Here is a 26774-nt window from a genome sequence, read left to right as displayed (position 1 = left end):
TTTCATTTTGTGGGAGTAATCCTCTCTTTGTTTTCATCGGTGCGTGGGGATAACAGCTGCATCTAATAATCCACTCCTGGGTCCCAGTATTTTGGGGCAACATTTCAAAACCAAAGGCACAGAAAGGGCAAGAAAATCTGTGACTGGGGCTGAAGGATGTAACACAGGACATGGATGGAGACAGCTGGCAAACTTAGAAAATACCCTGGGATAAATGGCTCAGCTCATGGAAGGGGATGGGAGAAACTGGTAGAGGTGAGGTTGTACAGAGGCAAAATGGCTCTGTCTCCAAGGCAAAGCAAAACGAGGTTAGCAAGGCTTTGCTGAGGAGGACCGCTGACCCCTGCAACATCTGTTCTTTCACTGGCTGGCCCGTCTTTATCCAGCTCCACCACTTGCCAGTTGGCTTGTCTAGCTTATTGACCCCAGAAGGACTTTTCCCAAACTTGCCAACCTTAGGATCTCAGCAGTGAAGCATCAAGGCGAGCGCCCGCAGCCTTCCCAAGAGGATGCTAATTCCCCGCTGCCCAGCATTGCATGCTTCCCCAGCCCTCCTGCCCATCACAGTGCCACTGCAGCCCTCCAGCAGCAGCTCTAATCCTTCCTGATGGGTCTCTGGGCCAAGAAGATGGAGGCAGAGCTGCCTTTGGAGATGGAGAGCCTCTGGTCTGCCAAGAGGCAGTGAAGTCCTGTTGGGGCAGCGCATTAAGCTGTCACCCGCTGCCGGGAATCTGGAGCATCCTCTCTGCTATGCCCTGATTAGCCTCCTCTGCCTGGAAGCAGGGGACACAGGAGATTTCACTGCATGGCACTACCAGCAGATGGGACTGCTTCCACCGCTTTGCCACCCAGAAGTTGGGATTTTCTTGAGGACACCTCAACTTTGGGCCAGGGCTCCCTGGCTCTGCTCCTGCAGATGGCTGAGGCAGCAACCAGCCCTTCACCGGCCCCGTGGCACAGGAGACAACCACGTGCTGCCAGTCTAAACCACTGCTGCCAGCAGCAGCTGCTCGGCACCTTTTAAGCAAGTCCCGTTCCCCTTCTGGGAGTTGGCTCTGCTGCCTCTTCCCAAACTGCAGCTGGAGCCGCACAAGGCACCCTGTCCCGGGGGCTGCCTCAGCCCCTCACGCACACCCCATTACCCCCGCTGCAGCTGCCAGCGTCCCCACTGCTGTTCAGCCAAGTCCCTCACTCCCCCATCTTGCCCCCTCGCCCCCACACGCATTCGCACAAGCAGGAGCTGCACCCCAGCCTTGTGATCTTGCAGAGGCGCTTGTCCTCCCGCAGCACCATGGTGCGACACCCTCGCAGGGTCCAGCCCCGGAGGTGAGATCATACAGAAAGTCCTTACGCACACAGGGTAGCCAAAGCCCCAGGCCTGCTCTGGTCCTCGCTACGCCCCAGCCCGCCATTTGTCAGTGGGTATGTACTAAATGATGACTGCTAACATACGTGGTGCCACGTACGGCTGCATGGAGGGAGGTGCAGCCCACCACACCGTGCAGGAGGCTGCTAGGCAGAAGGCAACAAGAGGCGCTGGTCACACAGAAGGCTTCTCCTGCAGCATCTCCCACTGTACCCCGAGGAGGCCGCGCAGCGAGGACAGGCAGTCCTGAGGTAACAAGCTGCTGAGGCAAGGGAAGGGGCAGCATTGAACAGGCCGCCGCTGCAGAGAGACAAAGAAATCCTGTCCGCACAACTTCTTAGGCCCTGCAAAAAGCTGCGGGGCTCCAATTTGAAAGCTACATGGGGCTCAGGAGACACAGAGAGCTGTGGGGCAGCTGTGAGAGGTGCTCTTCAGCCGCAGGCGCTCCTGAGCAGAGGAGGGCTTTGGGGTGCTAGCCATGCACAGCCCAGGCTGCGGGCTGGCTCACTGCCATACGTGGGGGCCCAGGTAAAGGGCCCCTCACGCAGAGCACGGGGCCCAGCAGCAACGCCCATGCAGAAAGCACAAACCTAAAGAAATCAACAAATATATCTTTTCACTTTATTGCTAAAATCCCTACCATAAATCTCACCAGAGAGGAAGTTTCTGTTTCTCCAGCTTCCTACTCGATGTCCTTGAGAAAACAAATGACACCGCACTCAAAAAAAAAATCCCATAGTGGTTTACTTCACACTTCCCTGTACCTTGTTATGCTGAGTGCTTCATTTAGAGAAGGCTGACCTCCCCAGCCTTCTTCATCCCGCTGCCCTTCGCTGCAGGGACGCACCAAGGAACAGGTTTAGCACTGGAGAGAGGAGCCGGGTGGATGTTCCAGCGCAGGTAACCCTGCCAACTCAGCATCCCAAAGGTGCGCGGAGAGTCAGCGTGACAGTAACTGCTGTCTGAGAGGTGATTTTCACAGGAGAAATAGGAGCTGTGCTACAAGCAGAGAAGCTGTGAATATGGCCGTTAAAAGCGAACAAAGTTATGCCCCTTGTATTTCACGAGGTGCAATTTCTTCCACAGATCTGGGCAGGGGCCCTGGCTCACCTCACAGCAATTCTACCCAGTACAAGCCTTCAAACATTTTGTCTCCTGGTTTTTCTTAGTAGGACACAAAAAACATTACAGAGCAGTTCAACAGGGTGCAATGAATTACCACTTTGAGATGTCCCAAGTGTGTTATCTACCTTACCTGAACACCCACAGGAGAACAGGAAAATCCACAGGTTTATTTTACTGTGTTTTACATAGACTAATTCCTGTGAACAAAATGGCACTGATTTGTTTTGCTATCAGCCATTAGGTGTAACAGAAGGAAGGTGGCATGGACTTTGCACTCCTTCACAGTCAGCAAATTAGAGATGGGCACCACAGGGCTTTATAAGAGGCACCAAAAAGAAAGTATCTATAACATTTCAAGACATAAAAGCCAAGGACAAAAAGCATTGATTAGGTAGGAAGGATTGTCTTCAAGAACTAAATGTAAAGCTCAGAAACCCAAGGTCTGAATTAAGCTTGAAAGGTTTTGTTTATTAAAGGAACACATGTAAACACCAATACAACATAATACATGTTAAAGGCAAAAAAAAAAAAAAAATAGAAGCAGGATTTTTCTGTGCAATTCACTCCAGACTGTGCTTCCTTTAGCAAAACCATTATCTGAGTCAGTGGTAAGGTTACGAAAACCTGTAGCATCTCAAAGGCTCATTTCTGGCAAGCCGTCTTGCCAAGTACCTCATTCCTTCTAGTCTCCTGATCTAGATTTCGTCACTACTAACATACTTGAAAAAGAAATATTTCTGTGTCATTAACTAAACCAAATGCTTTGCAGTGAGAGTGACTGGTCAATTGGTTTCTGCTAGAACAGTGTTTTCCTTCTGCTGCTCAAGGAAACCAGCTTGTGCTCCTGTGCTATTTTATCCTGCCTTTAGTTGCAACTGGCCCACGGGCACAACCTGAACAAGAGAGCATTTAAAAGTAACATGGAAAATATATTTTTTTTTACAGTTATCACCAGGCAAATGCAACAAGAGGGATCAACACGGGCAACAACATTATCTGGTGGCCAGGCTAGAGAGCCCCAGGGATGAAGTGAGGTGGACGAGGGAAGGGAGGCTTCCCTTGAGCAACGAGCCCTCTCCAAAGTCACAGCCAGGGCAGTGCTGGAAGGAAGCTCTGGATCAGCTTGGTCTCCGCATTAGAGATTTCCGACCCGCTCGGTGCAGGAAGTTGTTCCTGTGGCTCACCTGAGGGAGTTCCTGTTATGAAGCCAGAGGGTGGTAGGTTGATACACAGTTTCTGAGAGTGATGTAATCTTGGACAGCACTCCGTAGGCAGTGATACTAGTGACCTGGTTACAACCTGCAGTGTTGTTACAGCCCCTCTGCTGGCCTGGTGATCACAAGAAAGGGAAGAAAGAAAAAAGAGGGGAGTGGAATAATTTAAAAAGGAAAAAAAAAGTTTCCAGATTTCCTTTGTTTAAGTGAAGCATTTTCCTTTTCCACTTTATTTGAATACACCGACCTGGTGTCTAACAGATGGAGACTGTGCAGATGCACTTTTGGGAGTGCCCATAAAATACAAACAGAGGGATACTTTTCTTTTTTTTTTTTTTTTTGAGTTGTAAATTCAATAATCATTGCTGTCACCTCACTTTCCCAAAGGAATTTGCCCTTTGTTCTCCGGATAAAGCTGGGGAGAAGAAGAAAAAGGAAAAAGAAAAAAAGAGTGAGAGCAAAGGGAACATTTAGGAAAAAACCCACAGATCCCTATCTGTACAAGCATCACAGCATACAGCATTTGTACGTCAGGAACGCATACAAGCATGGCTGCTTAGCAGCAACCGCAGCGCACAGCAGAATATTCTGCACATCTCATATTCTTCTCCCATTCCCCAGGCCTTTCTAACAAACAAACAGGTCAGCTAATTGGCCCACACCCAAGTCTTACCCACTAGGGTTTGCTCAGAGATGTCACTTAGTCATTTGGCATGAGCAAATCCCGGGCTTCTTCCTGTTCGAGCAGCGGAGTGGGTGAAGGCTTTCTTTGATTTATTAAGACTATTAACAAACAAACAGGAGAGTTCAGAAGCTTCCTCAAGCAGAAGAGCATGAGCAGAAAGGGTTTTTCCTGAAGTAGCAGCTAAAAGTAGGACACTTAAAGGAAGTAAAGTTCATTAAGTGATAAAGTGGTGGCTGCAGTGATGAGAAAAGGGTTTTTCCTTTTTTAATCTATACGTTTATTTAGCCTTATGTTTTCTTGCTCCTTATTAGAGTGCTAAAGCAGTGTTCATCCAGCTGAGGAAAAGAAGATTTCCCTTTGTGTAGTGACTTTAACATGTAGCTCATCGCATACAACAGAGTCAAGAGTTTTAAACAGACATTGCCAGCCAACAAAGTACAACATTTGACAGCATTATTTGCCTTTTATATGCTCTTTCCACAGTGGGAAATGATATGCCATTTTCAAGACACATTCCACAGTATTATGCAACAGCTTTCTTAATTTTTAATGGATATATTATTTTTAACGTGTCAACTTTTGCATAAAGCCTTTTAGTATTTTATTCAGCATATACCATTAATAAATTATTTGCTCCTTCTTCACCCTGCCCCCCCAGAGCTGCACTTAGCATAGGGAAATGGTCTATTGACACTATAAAAGATACTTGCAACTGGCACGGTCTATAGACACTTCCATCACCAGACAAAGCACCAGGAGCGCATTCCTGTTTCTATGTAATCAACAGTGCTGAACATGCTGCCCAGGAGTTTCATCACAAACCACCCTTTGGTGAAAAGACTTACACAGACGAAGCAACCAGTTGCCGTAAAAATAAGCTAGCACCCGGTACAACCAGTGATTCCTGTTAAAAGTGTTCAGTTTTGGCCCGATTGCTCCAGCGTCCTTTAGCCATCACATCCAAATGGTTTGGGACATCCAAAAGAAGCAAGTCAGGGTACTTCTGTGCCAGAAAAACTTGTCCACTTGACCTGAGTTTGTTCAGAGGGCATGCATCTCTCATCTCAGCAAATCTGCCCATTCTATAACGGCAAAAAATGGATGAGACTTGATGTCTTCAACACCAGCAACGCCAGCACCAAGACGCTCCGCAGGATTAAACTGCAAAAGCTTGATATAAAAAGAAAAACATATATATGTGATTCAGTGAGTAAGAACAAAAACAACTGCTTAAAAGTTCCAGAAAGGTCTAAGGTAAGGGACATCCTACCGTTTTCCTGCTCTATGAATTACTTTTAAGAGTGTGAAAGCATACTTGAAATTCCTAAAATCCAGTAAATGGAAGAAGACTCTCCTTTCCTTGAGTCTCAGTGTTACAGTCTTCAGAGACTACTGATCACAGCATGCAATTCCCTGAAGCACTGCACATTGGGACTTCATTTTAAGTGTAACCTCATTTAAAAAAAAAAAAAGAGAGAGCGCGAGCAGCAGCCAGAGCCTGCTTCAGTAGAATTCTGGACACTGCGTTTGCTTCATGTTAACCTTTGCTCACACCACTGCATTACGGCTACATAAGGGACAGTGGTCTGTAACTTTCCATTTCATAAATTGTGAGTTGGTCCTAAAATACCAGGATATTACAGACATTTTTCTGTTTCCTAAAAAAAATTAGAAATTTTTTAAAAAAATTTTAAAGAGTCCTACAAAGGACTCTTTAAACTCTTTACAACTGAAAAATCAAAACCCCAGTGAAAGAAACAAAACAGTGTAATGGCTTCATGGAAATTTCCTAAAATTCAGCACCTCGTTTGCTTTTTAGTTGTACATCACATGCTAAATTCATGTAAAAAGGAAATCACAACATTTACATCTGTTTAAAGATACCAATCCATATAAAAGGGAATGCAAAGGTAATACTCCAAAGAGACTAATAAAGACACACAAAAATATTTTGCGGTTTTAGAGAACTGTTTATACTCTATTCAATTACAGCCAGTACAAAGGCATGATTTCTTTCTTGCTTTTTCTGCAAGAGCTAATAAGATAACTTCTCCCAGTTGTCACTTGGAACAATGTGTATTCATATCTTAATGCACTCAACATCTAAGTGAGTCTACATCCATAAACATAGGAATTTACACATTTTAAGATGGCTCTGCTATTTGCAGTCATAATGTCACATAGTAAAGGTAGCTCGGTGACAGTGAATAGTGCTGCTCTGATATCTTCCAGTAGGCAGCAGAAACAGATGCAGCCTGAGTCTCTCTGCCTTCTGCTGAAATATAACCAGCACCAGCAGGGGGAAAGTAAGCACAGACACTTATTTTTCTGCTGTTTGTCCTTCCAGAAGAACTTTAATCTTAGAAAGCTGATGCAACACAAACTGCAATAGATACCTACTGAAAAGTCATGGTGCATGTTTTGTTGGTAGTAAAGCCTGGAGGTGCCTGAAAAAAAGTACTGGGTGCAAAATACCAAATCAACAAAAATAACAACTTTGTCTTTCACCAGGAATAAACAGATCTCTGTTTTCTTAGAAGGTGGCTAAACAAAGGTGTTTACCATGAAGTCACCTGCACTGGAAGCCACAGCAGGAGACAACATCTGACACAGTTTTCTGTATAGCTGAACACTGATCCCGGAGAGCTATTCTGTGATGCTTTGACCTGTTTACCCTTGGCAGTGGGGGGGAAGGAAAGTCGCAATGACAAATTGCTATCCATGCCAAGAGAGCTTTCTTCCTTTTCCTGACAAGGTTTCCTCAACAATGAATGGCAGCTTCCTTGGATAGTAACACAACAAAAATGTGATTTACTAGCTCATATAACCGAACCTCCACCAGATAAGTCACTACCCTACACTAGAAGGCTTAACCTAACAGGCACCAGGGCGACTGTTCTCTGAACAGATGCGGCCTTGTAATACATCTGCGAGTGGCAGAGATATATTTGACACTTAAACCATGAGTGGCAAAAGAGCTACTCTTTGGCATATTTGAAATAGGCAATACATTAGTCTGCAGCGAAGAACAATCCTACATTGGCAGGGAGAAGTGGACTGTACAACTTCATTTGACTTCACTTCTGGTCTTAATGGGAGGAATTCCCTTCATCAAGTGTGGTTTTGCTTTCCCTTAGCCATTTGAGTCCTGTAGCACCTGTGGGTGAGGGTAACAATTTGCTACCATCTAATAATATAAATGCAGATTATACAAAAATGGGGGTTTTCTTTAGTCGCTTCTCTTTCTACCTTTGCCAGAAAGACACAGGCACATGCTTTCACCTCTGGTGACTTCATGTCACCTAGTCAAAACAGAGGGTTCGAAAGTCTAGTTCCATTTCCATTATTCATTTCACAGTAATGGCAGAGAAATCCATCTGTCACTGGGTCTTCTGAGTCACTGAATTTTCAAAATCTCCTTCCTTTGTTTTCTTCAAGAACAATTTTTTCCACTCTGCTTTGTTCAAATCTACATCTAAGTGATGTCATTATCTATGCATCCACTAGCAAGATACTCTTCAAAGCTGAACAACACAGTTCACATATATCACTTACTCTACTCAAGTGGAATAGGTCAGATCCAGGCTCCACTTTCCTCAGTTAGGTCAAAGTTAACTAGAAGGAAGACAGCATTACCTGAAATTCAAGACCCTGTACTACAAGTTTATTCTCTCAGTCATGACTACCTAAACCTAAGAGTAAACTAAAACCAGCAGTCAATACTATTCCTATTAGTTTGAATGGTGTACCAGTCTGGAAGGTTGTCTATATTTTAAGGTTTTCTACTCTGCCTTTTGTCCAACCTACCAGTTATCTTCTTATTGCAAAAGTCATTGCATTCACAATTTAAAGTACTTTTCCTAACAAAGGGCATCCAGAAAGTTTCCCGGAGGACAGCTACAGATTTTTAATCACAGCTCGGTCATAACTTCTAATCAGTGTGTTACAGGTTTCATAGTAGTTAGAGCTACCTTGCTGAATTGGCATCAACATTTTTGAGTTTAATTCAATTCATTACAAATTTTTCCATGAACATTTAGGGCAGAATTCCTAAATGTTCATGCATCACCAGCAGGTGTTTCCAAAGCCCTCAGCACTGTCCAAACTTGTTCTTTGAAGAAATGGCAAAGCACTCCGGTTTTCTACAGACACACCTGGCAGCAGAAGTCAAAGTTTCCAGATGCAACAAGACAGTTGGGCAAAATTCATCAGTGCTGACAAAACACCCATCCATGCTGCTATCAGCAGCTTTCTGTTTTCACATTTACTTCACCAGAACAACTTAGGTAGACAAGTATTTGTCCAGCCTACATGTGCACCTACAGAAAACAAATTTTCCCCTTAATTACCTGCTGAATCAGTGATCTGGCCTCCTTTGATACATGGTCTGGTATACTCAAAGAAGTATGAGTGTTTATTCCTGATGGATGGCACTCAACCAGAGTCTGGAGAAGAAGAAAAAACAAACAAAAAAAAAAATCAAAGCAGGCAGATACATTTATTACTTATAAAATTGTAGCGTTGGATTATCTCCTAGTATACATGCAAATTAACACATACAGCTAAAATTTCAGTGCTTCCTAGTATGTCTCAAAATACCGAATTAATGTATAACAGTAACATATGGCTTCTATATTCCTGTCCCAGGAAATAATACTAAAACTATTAGGGCAAAAGTTTTGTAAACGTACAGAAAGAATGTTAGAGAACTTTGATTTCACTGTGGTTACGAGAGCAACATGGGTTTTGGTTACTTTCTCAGTCCTGAGTTTGATACAGTTTTATCAAGCTGTTATGCTGAAGCTTGAGCATGTTTGGTTTCTCTGGTCCCATGCAGACCAAGCAAACTGAGTCGGCAAAGCGCATCTGAGAAAGACAAGCAAGGAAATCACAACTGGGCACACCACTTGTGAGAAACTACTTGTCGCGAGGTCAGTTGCATCAAGTAACTTGCCCCCAGCCTTACCTTCCCGGTGAGGAGTTCAAAAAGAATGGCACCCAGGCTCCACCAGTCACAGGCTTCTGTCTCTTCTAGGATAGCACCAACCTCTAAAACACGAGACATTTCAATTAATATTAAAAAGGTCAGTTACACCTTCAAAATTAACATATATTTACAAGGTGACTGTTTAATGCTGACAGAACATCTACTAAATACCACCGAGCTTTCATTATGCCTGCAATTCAGTTAGCCCTTTAGCCACCTACAGATTGCATTGTTCAAACACAGCAACGCTATACATTTCATGCATAATTTGCCTTTTCCGTGCATACATAGGCAATTTCGAGACTTGTAGGCATTACAATTAGGATTCTTCTATACTAGACTAAAACTGGACAGTGACAGACAGCAAAGCAAAACGTATTTAGAGAATTTACACTGGTCAGAAGAGCTAGACTGACCAGAGTGGCCTGATGCAGCCATAAAAGCAGCACAAGGGAGGCTGTAACACTCTACTGCATGCCTTAATTTTGTCTTAGAGGGCAGGATTCATCTCCTGGCTAACCCGCACCTTTACTGGGACCACCAGGCTATTTTCACAACAGTGTCTCTTGTCTGTTGGGAACCAGAGATACTAAATCTACTTCACATAGCCTAACCACTGCTGGCAACTGTGTATAGCTTCAGCTCAACCAAAATTTACCTTAGCTACCTAGGTACAAAAAGTCGTTTTCCCTAGCATCCAGCCAGCACCCAGCACTCTCTTATTGCTGTCCATGCACAAGAGACAGCGGAGACGTGAGATGGGAGTAACGGAGTCCCTTGCCACACACGTTCGCGTGTTCGATAGCATGATGCTTGCAGAAAATTTGGCCTTCACTGACTCAGGCTTTAAGCTACAAAAATTATTAAATACAAATACACCACGCTGTCTGCTCTAAAACAGGCAGAAAAACAGATTGCAATGAAGATTAAATCTTCATTTTGGCTGTCAAAAAAATGCAGAAGCTGCACTAAAATAGCTTTGGTGGCAAAAGCCACACCAGCTTCCCAGCAGAGGACGAGAATTAGCATATAGTCACATAGTCGTTGCTGTGAAAAGCATTGTGGCATGTTCGAAAAATCTTGCTCATCATTTTATGGAGCTTAGCATGAGCATGGCCAAGGAGAACTACCGATGAGTCACACCCCAGGGTCAGGGAAAGGAAGGCCCCAGACCTCCCCAGATGCAGAGATACACACACACGCTGAGCACGGGGATGTGCAGAGGGCTGCCCCCCCAGGCAGCTGCCACCCAAGCTGGAAGATGCTCAGCACCTTCTAGGACTAGGCTGAGGTTGCTGTTGCAAGAGCAACAGGGAAGGATGGCTCAGACGTTGTTTCTTTAGGTAGGACATCCCTCACACTGAAAAGTTTATTACAGTTAATGGTGTCTGAATGCCCAATACATCACTATAAGGGTGCCACACATTAGAATTTATTCCATTCCTTACAGATTAATACTTCTATAAGTATCGAGAACCTTTTCCAAAGATATAATGGCAGTCACATGAGGAACTGTATCAGCATAATTACATGCATTTTTAAAATGTTTTAAGATCCCAAGCAAGCATCCAGATGAAGTTGAAATTATGGTAAATTGAGAGAATTTGTGTAAAAATCAAAATCCGTTCTTGCAATTTAATTTTACATCCCTTCAGAAAGGGAGACCTTCTAGGTAACTGTCCTTTAAAAAAGAAAAACAAAAAAAATCAAACTTGGGCCTTTTCACATGAACCGGCTGGCAAAAGGTTTTCATAGCATCTCTCAGAGAAACCTACTGAATGGAAATGCCTTTCCAGTCTGATTGTTATTTCCTAGTGCTGTATGTTCCAATAATGTACAGTCAAAACCAAGATAACATGAATGGAAAGTAAAATCTAAACCCAAACACTTTAGGCTTCTTTAGAGCAGAGTTTTCTTTCCTGTGTTGCTTTAATCCTGTGGATATTCTAGATTGAGAGCTTTCTTCCAAACAAGTGAAGATTTTTATTTTTAAATTAATTTCCACACTTATTCCAGAATAAAGACAGTAAAGCCAAGAGTCAGTTAAGATTGACTACTACATTCTCCGTTCCTATACTACCATTAACTTCCCATATTGACACATCTTAAATTTTAGAATAATGCCACAAAAGGTGATAATCCATTCTTCCCCAAAGACATTCAGTGGGCATGGGTGTCTTCAGTTACAGCCCAATATAAAAAAAATATTCTAAAGGTGAAAAAACCATCATTCTGAGCACCGTAAAAAGAAATATTACAAAAAAATAATTTCTGACTTGTGGTATTATTTCCTTTTATGTTGACAATCACAGGTGCCAATCCAGTTCTTTGAAGCATCAAAGTTACACTGCCTTCTTTCACAGAATCACACACTGTTCATTACAGAAAGTTGATGTAACCTCACTTACGTCACTGGTGAAGAAAATGGACACAGTAAGTCTGTCTCTAGTAAACTAGAGTCCACTTCTCCAAAATCCAAGCTCATCTTTTCAACTGTAAGAACTTTCAATATATGCCAAGTCAAAACAAATGTCTTTGCAGATCTCTTAAGAGAGCAGCACTGACCTCTTCCATCCACTTTTGACTGTGACCAAAATGACACAAGTGGGATAAATTGAAAACAGTCAAATAATACAGATTTGTCCCTGGGCTGAAGGGCTCTGGCTGGGTTCTCATGCACACAGCAGAAACTGCATCTGAATATCCTTTTTTAGAAAAACTAAGTTTTAGCTCAACTTTTCTCCTGTTACCCAATGTCTGCTTTCCTGCTGCTTTCCCTAGGTCCCAAAGTTTCCTTACTTCAGATTAAAATAAATGTTTTCCTAAAAAAAAAAAAAACCACATTGTGAATACTACAAATAAACATGTGTTGTTTACATTCCCTTACTTCAAACAGGTCACATTACTTCTGATGCAATACACTGACCATAATAAGTTCAGGATATCACATCAATATTACTGCATTTTATCTTGACTACACATCATGGGAAAATTTAGAAACTATAGATTATGAAGTGCTTTCAAGTGATACAAAGTAGCTAGCTAATGTAATATACCACACAGGGCATATGCTTTTTTTAAAGCTTTAATATTGCAATAAATCTGAACTACAATATCTGCCTTCACTAAGAAAACATTTTCATCTCAATCCATCAGCAAAGTAATTTAGACAATAAATGGTAGCGACCCATAAGCTTAAGTGAATAACATGGGGATATTTGTGCTAATTCTTTACTTCATGAACCTTGAAATCAAGGACTTTATCCACATTTGTACAAACACAAACGTGCACACACATGTGCACGGTGTTGGTGTTTCTAGGACTAGCAGTACAAAATTTGCAGAAAAAATATTCCTAGCATTCTCAATTACAAAATCCTTTTAAACAGGAGAAATAAAAAAGATGAAAAAAAAAAAGTAGCTCTTCCAACTTCACTGCAACTTCATTAAAAGGGAGAGCTTTCTTCTTTCTCCCTTCCCGATGCACGCCCATATGACATCTAGCACCAAGTAGCACATGTCAACAGCAATGCTAAATTCCTGCACAGCAGCAATTTCAACAGCAGCCATTGGGGTAACTGAAGGGAAGGAGATTTGTAAAATGCTATCAGGTCCAGACAGAGACAGATGGTACAGGCAAACACCTTCGCTACCCAGCACCGTCCTCCTTCCAGAGCAGCTGCTCTCAACTGAAAGGCCATTTCTTTATGGTTTCCATACTTATCTCAATATTTGCATTATACGCAGTTAATACCTTACTTCCTGATAAGGGATACGTAGCTGACAACGCTCTGTATTTTTAAATGGAAGTGCCAGTTCTAAAGTAAAAAAAGCAGGACTTCACCTCTCTTGAACACCAAGAGCTCATTTTCTCATTCTTTCTGCGGCACCTTAACCTGAAATATACCCTTCATGCTGAAAGATTTCAACGGCTTTTACTATCACACCTCAAACATTTTCTCCCAAGCACAGCTTCCTCCGGGGCTGACCGTAAGGCCTCCTGACCAGCACACACAAACAATAGTTAACTTAAAAGAAGCCAGGCTTAAAGGTGGACTTAGACATTCACTGTGCAACTCAGGCCAGATGGCTTGTGAATCACCAAGAACAGAAACTCAATCAAAAACTTTGTGGGATAAACTGTAACATCAAAAAAACCCCGCCTCTGAAGTCAGCTCACAAGAAAATAGACTCTAGGTGAAGTACTGCTTCTCCAAACACCTAAGAGTCAGGAACAGCTTTGCATGGAGGTGGTTTTCCAGGAATTAAGAAGGGAACCATTTGACTCTTGGTGGATTGATAAGAATTTCAAAGCCTGACATGGCCCTTTCCCTTACCCCGTGTTTCAAGCAGAAACAGCATACTTTCAAGTATCGTTTCTGCACTTGTAAGAAAACAAGGAGACCCATCTGAACTACCATCAGGTGTCTGAAACCGTTCAGGAGGAAATGGACTTGTCCAACATCCTGAAAACATCAGACACAATGTTTTCCCCTTCTGTGGCCATTAAGATAAACAGTATTGCACGAAAAACCATTAGAGTCGCTTCGGAAATTCTATTTACCTTACACTCATTTAATTTTAAAAGCTTACTATTTTATCATATTTTAATATCTATATATGTAAAGAAGCATTTGCAGAGAACCAAGTAAAATGAGTCCAAGCTAATTTAGTCTAGGTAGGCTCAGTCAGCCAAGATATTATAAGATACAGTTACTAAATAACACATCACACAAGCAATCTGACCATAATGCTTTGCCTAAAATGCTTTAGCAATTTATAAAACACAGTATTGAACCATCTATAGTTAAATATAAAAGGTTTATCATGGTCTTTAAACAATAAAGTAGTGAGGCAAGTCCAATGAACATCTGCTAAGATCAAATGGAGTATGAAAATAGGAAGTTTCATCTTAAAGGTATTCGAAAACATATAAGCATCTATGTTCCTCTTTGGAAGAAATTTCCTGATGTCATTAAAAGAAAAAAAAATTAATAGAGGGAACTGTGTTCTTTCTTCCTTTTAGCAGCCCAAGATGGAATTAAAGCTTCCTCTAAAATAATCAGGTGACAAAAGAGACAGACTTTTTACTGCTCTGTTATCAAAACAAAGCAAACAGAAATTAATCTTTCAGCTAGCTCCACTTATTTTCAAAAGGCATCTTCTATACTATCTTCAAGTTTTAGCCCCATCTGTAACAATAATAGTAATTAAAAAAAAGAAAAAAACCACCCAACCACGCTGCACAGGTAAATTACAGTTTCTTCCAGAGTAATTAACTGGCTTTTATGTCAGCCAGACTAAAATACCAGACTTTTTACAAATCAACAGCTTCAGTACATCTTACTGCTTACTCTAGTTCCAGAGGCTCAAAAAAACACAAGAACGCGTACTTCACCTGAAACATGTAGCGTACTTACAACAAGCCTGAGTCCCAAACCACATCAGATTATTTTCAGAAAATAGCTGATTCTCTTCCCAAACCTATGCTTTCAATTACCTACTCTGGGTTCATGACATCTTGCTATTCTGGGAGCAGGCAGTTGCGATTTTTTTCTGTGGGACACTCAGGTGTCTTTGGAGAGCCGTACCACTCCAAATGGTTGTTGTAAAGTTGTTACTCCCAGCTTCACAATAATCAGTGCTTTTTCTGCAGCTCCAGACCTTTCCTCGCTATTCACGCCAGCCACGTATTTTTCATGTTAATGCTTAGTCCTGTTTGCTATTGCCAGGGCTTTTCAAATCACGCTAGCCCACCTTTCTGCCTTTGCTGCTCAAAGCTCACTCACCTGCCCTGTTTTTTTTTTTTCCTTTCCTTTTTAAGATTATCCTGAAACATTAATGTCACACAAAAAGCTAGGACAGAGTCAGAAATAAAATCTAGGAAGTCCAGTCTTACACTATAACTGTGAGACTAGCCCACCCCTCGACACCTCTCAGGGTCAATGGCACTTTAATCTACCACAGTTATTTTGCTTCTTAAACAATCTACTCAAATTAAATTACTGTAATACAGAATAGCAGATTTAATGAGTGCCTGCAAACTCTTACTGAAAAACACATACACAAATAACATGCAGGTTTTCCAGCATCAAATATCTGTTTGGTAAACAGAGGCAAACCATTTTTTCCTTATTCAGTAAATAAAAATTATAGTATACAAGCTAATAATAGCAACCTAGCAATTTTTATTTTCAGGCCATATGTTTTAGGTTATCAGCTGCACTTTGCATCTGTATTTTCAATTGTCTAAGAGCAGAAGTGACATCTTCATTTGGGAGTACAAAAATCAGGTTGTACATTGAACCATTTTGGTCTTTTTTGGAACAAAATCCTCTACCCACAAAGACTTCTTTTTGCTTAGGTTTTGCATTGTGTACAATTAGTAGCAGGTTAGATAAAACCAAAAATACCGTATATTTATGTGTAGGCTTCTGTGAAGGCTAGTTTGTGTAGATAAGGCTTGATTATAGCACACAGCTTATGAAAGCATCAGAATAATATGATGCATTACTGATGGCCAGTTTCCTACTTACATTTTCTATGAAGCTAAGCTCCCTTTGGCTTTACGATCTCAACAAGCAAATCTCCAGTTTTTAGTAAACACAGTCTGGTGAAAACTTATTGTTTGGACAAGAAAGAAAAAAGACTCCAAAAGCAGCCCAGTTCTGAAAACTCGCCCTTCGATAACACTACAGGGATGCGACAGAACACATCCCCGCAGACTGTAAATAAAACATTTCATTCACACATCGTATTTACACAAGATGTTAGACCAGCAAGCTGCTTCTACAACATGATGCTTCACAGGTTAGATCGAAAAAGTACCTAAAAGATTTCTCTTTATGAGTAAATCCTCAACTTAACCTGTTTTAGTTGAAGACAGTCCTGACTAGGCTGTGGCTGTAGACAATTTTGTCTTTCTCCCAGGTATTAAGAACACTATGAAGGGGCTTTTTTTAAACAAGTTACCAATTTGATTTTTAAAATCATGACTACCAAGAATGGAATATAATTATAACTCCATTTAAAAGGTAACGACTCTTTATATTTAAAATCACAAAGTTGGCAAAACCGATACTTAAATAACAGAAGGTGATCATTTGCATTTCAGAATTCATCTATCTTGCTTTTCCCTCAATTAGACCAAAACATGTTGATTCACGGGTTTGAGTGTGTGTGTTTGTTTCTTTTTTAAACTTATTTATAGAGCAGAATAATGGCCCCCCTGCTAGGCTGGCATTTGCTCAAGTTTCTGTCCATGTAAATTGAATCTGTTACTGGAATTTTCCCCCCTTCAGAATACCAAGGCACATTAACCAAGAGATAAAGAGATACATTGCTGATACTATCAGCCACCAGGCAGGTGGATAACATGAGGGATTTTTTGTTAGTTTTTGTGGGGTTTTTTGGACAAATATGTGATAAGAGTTCTCAGGGGGCACGGAGAGCAAAGGGCTGTTTAAACAGAAGTGAATCATTCTCATCTGATCTGCTAATAACTTTGTATTCAGACATCAGCTGCTTAGCACACTTCAAAACATTCAGAAAACAATATTACTATAAAAAGAAGGAAAGTTAAAGAAAAAAAAAATCACATAAACCTCACATTAGTCACCTTAACTGTATTAACACAGCAGAAATTCTCAGTTACAAGTGCTCAATTTCTTCTTTAAAAGCAAATAGGTTATTCTTGGCCAAAACCCCCACAGTTTTACTTGAAGTGGTGTTGAGTTTATAGGGAATGATTTATAATCCATCATTTCCCTTGTGGGTTAGAGAAACAACATTTGACTTATCATAGGTGAACAGCAAAGATTTAGTTTGGCCATTAATCAAAGTATAGAAGAGGCGCTACTTTTAAGCATCTGCAGATAGCTTTGTTGTTACAGTAGTTGCTTCAGCGTGAACTTTTTTTTTAATTGAGTAGAACTATGCAGGAGTAAAGTGAGTTATCCAGCTTTACCAACAAATTCAACGCCACCATAACACACCACGACTCTGAGTTTGCGAGTACAATTCTTGATATGCAAATCATTACAAATAAACCGCATCTTCCATCTCCAGTTCTTATGTGAAGTTAGGCAAATTAGAGCCAGCAAGTGCAACAGCAAAATCCATTAATGGTACAATGCCACCTGCCGTCAATAGTGGAGAAGTGCCACTTCTTGCAACAGATTTAGCCTTGCTTTTAATTTATGCACGATATAACATGACAATTGCTATTTCATACAAAATTAATTATATTGCTAGCAGGGAATGGCATGCAGCTTTTTAAACTATCTTTTCCCTCATCTTTTTGACACTTCTCCATTTATAATGTTTGCATTTGTTCTATTAGTTTATATATTCACACTGCATAATCTCTTTTCTACATATGCAGTCACATTGCCCCTCTGCTTTTCGTAGGATAACAAGAGCTGAGCAAGTCCTTGCTATTCACTACGGCAAGGATCGGATCGCTGTTTCTGTACCAATACTATCTTGCTTTGCTTTAATACAAGGTTACAACCTGAGGTACTGAAAGCCTTAAACACAAAATCCTAGATCCTGCAAGCAAGCTCCGTGTAGTTGGACGTCTGCTCTCCCCTGGGTCTGAAAAGCTTCAACATTAATACATTATAATCCCTAGCCCCACCAGGAATTAGATTCTGATATATAAATTGTAGAATTTAGACTCCATGTTTTCTTTCAACCAATAAAACAACTTAAAATTTAAAGATGTCCTCAGGCACTTCACTGCTAAGCACTTTATAACTTGTGCTGTAAAAAAGTAACACCTGAAAACTTATCGATTAAAAAGATAAAATTGTTTCAAATATATATTTTACATCTTTCATGTAACTCTGCAATACAATTTTCCTACCTATCCTACAAGCTGTTTAAATTTCACATTCATCCTCTCCTGTTTTCTGCCTCCAAAATTTGCTCCTCAAAAATCAATGCAGATAAAGAACTGCATCCCAAGACTCATCATCTGTTCTCAGTCTCCAACACCAAACCCTAAAAGACAGTGTTTGGATAAAGACATCTTTCCTTTCTTGTATACTTTTAACAAGTGCATTTAAATAACAAAATGTTGAAATCATGTAACATAGAAGTTACACATCCAAATCCTATTCTATCCCGAACTCTGATGAGAAAACAAACACCAAGCTAAACACACAGAAACAAAATTTTACAAGCCAAGGTTCACTGCATCCTTCCGTTAGGAGAGAAAGGGAGAGGGAAGGCTGAGTACCCAGAGGCAGAGCAACACAGCTCACAATACTGGAAACATCAGGAAAATTCAAACCAAAAGAGAGAGACTCACTTTGAGTCACTTTATTTAGTCACTGTTGTATTATGATAAGAAATCGTAAGACCCTGATGAAATTTTGGGAAGATCACTTGTTCATCTCTACAAAACTGCAGCCCTTCCTTCAGCAGGAAAAAAGCAAGCTGTGAAAAACAGTTATGATCAATTTTAAAAAGCAATTTAAAAAATCTGAACTTGCCAATTTCTCTTAGTGTACTGAAGTACAAGCATAATTTCAAAATCCTTTCAAAATCCTTATCCCAAGAAGCAGCTTGCAGAGCAACGCTATCATGACAAAGGGGAGACAGGGGTTCAAGGGACATGGTACACTCCTTAAAATGAAAAACGATCATCCAAATAAGGTTTGGGGTTTTTTCCTGTAACATAGGAGCCTAAAGAAAGCCCATTAACATGATTTTTTTTTAGTATTGGTTAAAAGCTCTAGAGCAAGATATACCAGCAGCAGTAGCCCTAAAGCAAGCTGCTTTGGACTCAGCTATGCACCATTGTTGAAGGTACAGGTATTGAATCATTGCTCAGAATAGAATGGCACTTGGCTCCAAAATACACTCTGTACTGCTAAGTTATAGCAAGTATTACTCTCCTACACAAAAATTCGCAAGAAATAGCTACACTAAAATAAGAGTACGTTTGCACAGGTAACAGTAAGATCAAGAAATATGAAAGGTAAGAATCATAGAGCACTATCAATTCAGGCCTCTTGCATAGATCTAATATTTGCATTTGCAAATCTTCATCTTGTAGCTGCCAGTTACAGACACAAAGCAAACTGCAGCTTGGGGTAGGGCAGAGAGGGAGGAGAGGAGAGGGCAACTTAACCAAGAAAAGCCTGGATAGATACCACACCTGTGCTGTGAGGTGGAAATAATGATGGTTTGGAAAACTTTATTCTTGCATTTGGGGACTTCTAAATATTATTTCAACTGCTCCCTAAACACTTAATTACTGCAGGAGTTGGCTGGTTGGGGCTGAGGGGGAAGAAAGCTTCTCTTTCGATCCTCATTAAAATACAGAAAAATTAAGCTTTGACTTTCACAGGTCATTAATGGTGACAGGGTGGGAAAAGGCTGCACTTCCATCTTTGCTACTACTCAACTAGGGAGCACTTTGTACGAAGCTGGGTTAGGGAGGCAGGAAAACACCTCTTTCTAACATGACGTCACGCACGTTGGCAACCAGGACACATTTCTATTTCACAACCACAAGAATTGCCAGGATTCTCAAATGCAAGGACTCCCCAGTTTTCTTGTTCTTGAATTAGAGTGGGGCGAGGGTAGAATGAAGGTGGTGAGTTTGATAGGTAAAAATAACTTCTTCCTTGTTTCTCTGTAACACCTGCCATTTCCCTTTTGACTTCCACCTGGACACCAAAGACTTCTATTTACTATTAATCTCAAGAGGCTGGCATTCAAATTTTTGTTGAGATCCTACCACCTTTATTCACAGAGAGTAGTTCCTTACTTTATTTCAGTTGGGGGGGGTCTAAGTCACAGTTTGGCATCCAGTGTTTATTCTAAGTTCAGAACTTCTGTCTTCCATTGCTGGTAACTCTTATTCTTTAGCTACAGTTTTTGGAGCACATTTGCAGACTCTGAGCTTGAGTACTACCTGCATGCCAAGGTGCAATGCCTAGCCAGACCATGCGCTCAGCAGAAAGAGTACATTGGCATTCCAAATTGAGAATAAAGAAAAACTGAAAATCTGAGTAGTCTCCCAGTAATCATTTCAACTCGAAAAGTAGCTTTTTTTTTTAAGCCAGCTATGAAATTTTTAAAATATGAAGTTATAAGTAAAACACCTGATTTTTAGCTGTCGCTACCATTTGACCACTATATTAGCAGAAAATAAATTGGAAAAAGGAAAAGAGGGAGGGCTCGGTTTCAAGTGCCATCCTTGCTATAAAAACCCAAGAGATATTGATTTTATCACCCTCATGATTGATGAAAGCAGTTCTAAGAAAAGAGCTCTCTAAACTATTTCAAAGCCCACTGTAACTGATCAAAAATGTCAGAGGCATCTCGGAGCCTATTAGGGTTGTATTTTTCAAACTGCTATGGGGTTTTTTTCCCCATGTTCTTTGCAAGTATAAATTTTTGTATTTGTAAGGCTCTGCCCTTTCCCTTATTTGCTCTTTTCAGTTATCAGAATGTCCTCACACATAGCAAATAATTGCAAGAAAACAAAACATTCCTTAAATTTACTTAAACAAGACATTCAATACAATTACACTTTACAGAAATGATCTAACACCACCACAGTTCAACAATAAAGCAGTTATGAGCCCTCTAGCTTTTTAAGACATTCAGAAAAAAGAAAAGAAAATTCAGATATTACATGATCTCAAGCTCTATGCTATAGAGGCTCCGTGAGAAAGCAAAAGCTGCTCATCTACTTTCCAAGTGAAACATTGTAGGTGATTGCTCTAACCTGGGGCACAGTACATTCTCTCTATGGCATCGTTGTCACAGGAATCTTCAACCTCCCTCCACCTGCTAAAATACGTTAGCTGAATGTGTCCTAAAAACAAAACGACAGGAGAAATCAAAACATTTTTCCCTTCCATTTTCTGCAGAAGTGAACTGTAATTACTCCTTTTGTAGCTAAAAACAGTATCATTAAGAATAATGGCATCATTAAGTACTAGAAGCTATTACTGGGGGTGAATTTGCTGCACTGATAATGAAGCTCTAGACAGGAAATGAAGATACTAATTACAAGATAAAACGCCTACTCAGTTAATTGGAAGCAACAGCGAATAAAAAGAAATGCATTTGCAAAAGTTCCTGACCTCTATCATTCAATAAGATGTTGTTTGGGTTCAAATCGCGGCACACAATTCCTTCTCTATGTAAAGCATCAAGGGCTACAACCATTTCAGCTGCCCATCTCTGAATACAATCCTCTGGGATATAAAACCTGGAGGTTATCGCTAATCTTTCGTCGAGGTCCTGAAAAATTTGATGTATTTCCTTCTCCCCTGCTACTGCTATTTTGTCTTCCCTCTTTGGCGCTGTCTTTTTACTTCCAGCTGCTGGTAACAAAGCCGGGTCTGTTTCCTCTTTCCCAAAGTCTTCAGTTTGATCAGAAAACAGCAACACCGCTTCATCTCTTATCATGTCTCCCTCCACGCTATCATCTTGAGCACCTGAGAGCAGGTTGGAAACAAATAAACTTTCTTCTTTGCTTGCGACGTTTAAGGAGCAGGCTCCAAGCTCTTGAAACAGAGCCCCGTCTTCTGAACTACCTACCTCTGGGTCAGATGTAAAGAGGGTCCCAAGAGCTCCCTGAGTGACACCGCTTTGTCCATTTGCTTCCTCGTGGGAAGGATCACCCACTCCTGGTGCCACATGATTTGGCTCTTGATCAAATGCTTTGCATGGCTCTGCAGAATTATTTAATTGTAAGACATCAGGTGTTTCTAATAACTTTACTTCCAACATGTCCCTCTCAGTTTTTGTAAACTTTGTTGGCCTTGTCACTGCTGCCTCTTCTGTTTCATCAGACATACCAGGTAAGTTTATTAGGAGATCAGGCCTTCCTTCATCAACACTATTTACATCATCAAAAGCAGCATCCTTAAAGGAGATAACTGGCACAGAGTCATTTGAACCCCTGCTTACGGTGTCATGACCTCTCACACTCATTTTGTTCTCTAGAGCATCCAAGCTTTGGTCCTGATCTGGGACAGAAAACAATGGCTTCAAAGGTTCTGATTTCAGGTTATACAATTTTTCTCCAAAATCAAGCCCCAGGAGCTCACTCGTGCTGTCTTTGCTGTCTATCCTGAAGAGTTCCATGGGGCTGTTCTTTGATTCAGTTAATGAGTCCAATATCCTAGTAGGGCTAGCTATTTCTGACTCAGTATCATCAATGAAAAGCTTTCGTTCCTGAGATGCAATCTGAGAGGTGAAGCCATCACTGCCAATGACACTGCATTTCTGTAAGCAACTTCTCCCTTTGGTATTCAGACCTTCGCTCTCCAGTTTAACCACCGGTTCCTCATTTAGAGAGCCAGAATCAATTTTTTCTTGCCCATATTCATTGCATAACGTTAAATAACTAGTAGTGCACTCTTCTTCTGAGCTGGATCCTGAGTCCATCCACTTTGAACTCCCATCTTCCTGGTTGCTGCTGTCGTCCTGAGAGCTTGGCGTTAGGCTGCTCTTCAGCGGGACCACCTTCAGCATGCTCTCCCCGTAGCTTTCTCGGGAATCAGTGCTGCTACCAATTTCTTTAGGACTAGGTGTCGGCTGCTCCAGATAAATTTTAGTTGAACTGGATGTTCTGGGTTCAGGAATTTCAAAGCTTTCTTCAGGACTTCTGTTTAAGAACTTACTGACATAAGACCACAGTTTTCCTCCTGCAAGAAAAGAGCAGGGGGGGAAATCTCTTAATTTCACTCAAAACAATCGGTTTCATTGTGAAACAGGAAAATACCCTCATTGTCACAATACACTACCTCCTTATGCCCATAGAGCAAGTTGGATCATCTTCCTCAGGAGGAAATAATTACAGGGACCACAACTTGCTTTTCAAGCAGATTTGTATTAATACATAAATATTTAAAGAGTTGCATCTGAGATTAAGCTTTTTTTTTTTTTAAACTTCAGTAAAGTCTCATTTCAGAGTCTGTCTCAAGTTGCATGGTGGTGACTAGTCTCCATCTGCTGTCTCAAAAGAAAGCAAAAACTAGGGAAGATCAAATGGTTTAGTGCCCATCACCAGCTCTGCCTGTACTGAATACTTCTGTATCACAGCTCCAAGCTCATGAGCCATGTTAGGGCAGACAGCCTAAAAACTACTAATTAGCAAGTTTGGTAAGGGGAAGGGAATTACCTCATATTAGCAGGATAATCTCTTTGAAGCAGCGTATTTTGTAAGTAAAATATGGAAGCATTTCTCCCTTTAACTTCAAAACTCAAGAACTTTTACTCCATTACACAAGGATTTATCGATACTCTGAGTTACATTGGCAAACCAGTTCCTTCATATCAAAGACTAAGAAAGTTACAGCTCTGAAAGCAATAGTTAAATTTTAAAGATACAAAACAGAAGTCTCTTCCCAAATACTGCACATATCAAAAAAGCTTACAGATTACAAAATGTAATTTGCACAAAACAAATCAAGAAGTTATTGCATCTCTTGCATGTGGCTGAAAGCTAGAAAGCCACCTTTGATAACTTATTGGAAAATGCAAAGTCAAGACATTTCAATTTAAAAGATAGTACACAAATTCTGGTAAATGCAGGAGTTCTAACAAAATCTTTGTAGAAGAAAAAATAAGTATCCAGCCCACTGGGCATCTACAAAGTTTTGATTTTTTTTTGGTTCTGTCTTTTTTTACTTATTTGGGTAAAAGAGAGTTTTATATTTTTTCAAAATACAGACTCTAATAGTTATTTTTAAACACTCTCCATATCAGGCAAAATTCCTTTAAGAACAACAACAAAAGAAGAAAGTATTTTTTCATTGCCTAGGAACAGGTTTTATATATTCCCAGGTATTTCAAAAATAACTTATCAAAGGCAGAAAAACCGTGATACTTTAAAAATGAATTTGAATAATATAATGTGGAGTTTTCTTGCCCTCCCTCCCCCTGGCTAAGACAAGACTTGTTTTTGAAGGGGGGGGGGGGAAATCTTGCTGGTTGTGGTGACACTAAGTATATTATTAGTATATTATTAGTATTTCTAAGAGGGAATTCTAACAGCTTGAGTCCAATGGTAAAAATGACAATTTAGATCTATTAATCCACATGGTTTCTGCCATAAGCCAGAAATGGATTTAGTAGGTCAGAATGACCCTTGCCACCTTCTAGAAGGTAAGAAAGGATGCCAGGTAAATGAACAGGAGCAAACAGAAGCAATGCTCATAGAGAGGGGAACAAGAACTGCTATGCTGACCACTGTATTGCATAAGCACTTTAAACACTTACCCAAAGATGCATTCAAAATACCTACACGTGCATCATGCCTCAGTAGCAAGACATGGCCCATCAGTCACCCTCAGCCCAGCAAAGCCGGCTGCCTCCCTGGACAGCAACTGACTCTGAGCTTGCCTGGATGCAAGCGACCTGCCGCCCTGCATCGGTGAGATCAAGCAACCTGGTCCTGCCAGAAGTGCCTGGCGAGCAGGACCTTGCCTTCGTGACAGGCAGTGGTTCCACACAGACTCTTAAGATGAAGCCACGTGCCTTAAATACGACGCGTTAAACAGCTGTTCAGCAGGGCAAAAGCAGAGCCAGGGCACTGCCGTGCCTTCCGAGCCCTTCGGAATCACTAGTTTTAAACTGATTTGGTAAAAATAAAAGTAATTCATCCCATAATTGCCAATTCTTTTTCTAATTTTATGGTTTTACATTTATCCATGCTTTTGCTATGGAATGGCTGGGAAAGAAAATAACAGAAAAGAGAATGAGAAAGAGAGAGAGATAGAACATACATATTTTTATATATGCATGAAAGATTTTCTCCTCTTTTCCACACTTTCATTATTTACTATATATTAACCAGGCATGGAATTATTTAGGGTCACTCTATGCCAAACAATAAAATCTCATTTGACAACCACACCCCTGCTACACTTAATAAAACACTCAAAGTCTCCCCATCCCATCTGCATTGTATCAATTAGTACAAGCAAATGTTAAATATTTCCATCTTCATATTACTAGTGTTTATTATTCCAGCACCACTTCACAAATTTCTTATGAAAACACAAATCTCAGGTTTCAAAGAGAACGTGACCCACAAAGACCCACATGACATTTTTGCAGCTTTGTACAGTACCTGGCACAACAGCACCTCAGCCTCCAGGCACGGCTTTAATGCAAATATTAGCACCATCAGTCCTTCCTCAAATGCAAGTAGTAAGAAAAGGTCTTTCTAATGGAGGCCGGGGTTAAGCTTTGGACCCAGGGATGCAGAAAGCTCAAAACCTTATTTCTGTGACCTACTGCCACATTTTTAGCTTGTGTCATTGCTGGACACCAGGTGCGCATTTATGTGTGACATCTGAAGGGCTCTCACTGACATAAATGTTTCGTACTCCTACATCAAGGTAAGGAGGGGCTGGTCTGCCTGGCAGTATGACAAGTGCAAGAATTATCCTTGTACAGCTGCTTTTCACCTATAGACAGGTCAAGCTGCTCTCAGGACAACTCCTGTCTTCTGCTCCCTCCACCTCACTTCATGCAAGATTTCATGCAGCCTCCACTAGATTTTGGCATCTACTCAAAGTCTTAGTCTAGCTTAAGAAAGGAGGAGACCCAAGAAGGATTAAGGAAGGAAAACAGACCCATTAAGATCAATCCTTCAAAACCCCACAGAAGAAACACTGCAAGAGTCAAGAGGTTCAAACTATGTTTTTTAAAATGTTCAATTTCAAACACTTTCAGGAAACATAAAATTTACAAAAGACAAAAAATATCTCTTTATCCTTACAGGATTCAGGAATTCACCACTGTCCACCTGTGAAAACAGACAGCACTGCAACAATGACTCATTTTCTATTAGTAAACATGTTACTTATCTTACCTTTTTTAAGAAGGAAGTTGCTCATTAATAATCACTTGGACTTAGAAATCACAGTGGACATGACTACTTACTGCAACTTCAATTTAGAGTTAAATGCAAGTAAATACCCCCCAAAAAAAATTTATTATGTCCAAATATGTTTACACACAAATATTTCAAGACTGGCCTCCTGGTCAAGTGGAAATACATAAATAAATGCTATTCAATAAATGTGTTCTATAGTGAAAAACAACAATTTTATTCCTTTCTGAAAATGTCCAATCCAGGGTCAAACAAGAGTGATATTTGTATCTGGGTATATAATTATGCCTTTATGAATGACATACTAATAATCTTTCCCCCTTTCCCCATGTGTTGTGTAAGATCAAGAAAACCCATTAGCAAGCCATGCTAATATAGTATCAGGAATCTATAAAAACTAAAATTACAGAAATCAATCCAAACAAGTAAGCTTCAGTCACTGTCAAATAGTCTAACATATTAAATAACTATAAAAGCTACCATTTGAAGCTTAACTTTATTAGTGTTTAATACAATTTCAG

At 40.6% G+C, this 26774-nt stretch overlaps 1 protein-coding gene across 12 annotated transcripts in view; it reads right to left on the bottom strand.

Annotated features, from left to right (window-relative positions):
* Positions 1-2943: 2943 nt before the first annotated feature.
* Positions 2944-26774, bottom strand: part of RPS6KC1 (ribosomal protein S6 kinase C1) — a 96856-nt gene continuing 73025 nt past the window's right edge. For 11 of the 12 annotated variants that reach the window (XM_054822711.1, XM_054822712.1, XM_054822708.1 and 8 more), the window contains 5 exons: positions 21485-23056; positions 21124-21213; positions 9357-9439; positions 8740-8835; positions 2944-5560 (listed from right to left, as the gene is read on the bottom strand). In XM_054822711.1, the coding sequence (XP_054678686.1) occupies positions 5450-5560; positions 8740-8835; positions 9357-9439; positions 21124-21213; positions 21485-23056 (1952 nt within the window). In that variant the 3' untranslated portion in view covers positions 2944-5449. The remainder of the gene's footprint in view (positions 5561-8739; positions 8836-9356; positions 9440-21123; positions 21214-21484; positions 23057-26774) is intronic. The other variant, XM_054822710.1, reaches the window with a different exon arrangement.

The sequence above is a fragment of the Grus americana genome, chromosome 3 (assembly GCF_028858705.1).
Source record: "Grus americana isolate bGruAme1 chromosome 3, bGruAme1.mat, whole genome shotgun sequence".
In the NCBI taxonomy this organism is placed as follows: Eukaryota; Metazoa; Chordata; class Aves; order Gruiformes; family Gruidae; genus Grus; species Grus americana.
The sequence above is the reverse complement of the archived record's forward strand: the minus strand, read 5'-3'. Positions and strand labels throughout refer to the sequence as shown.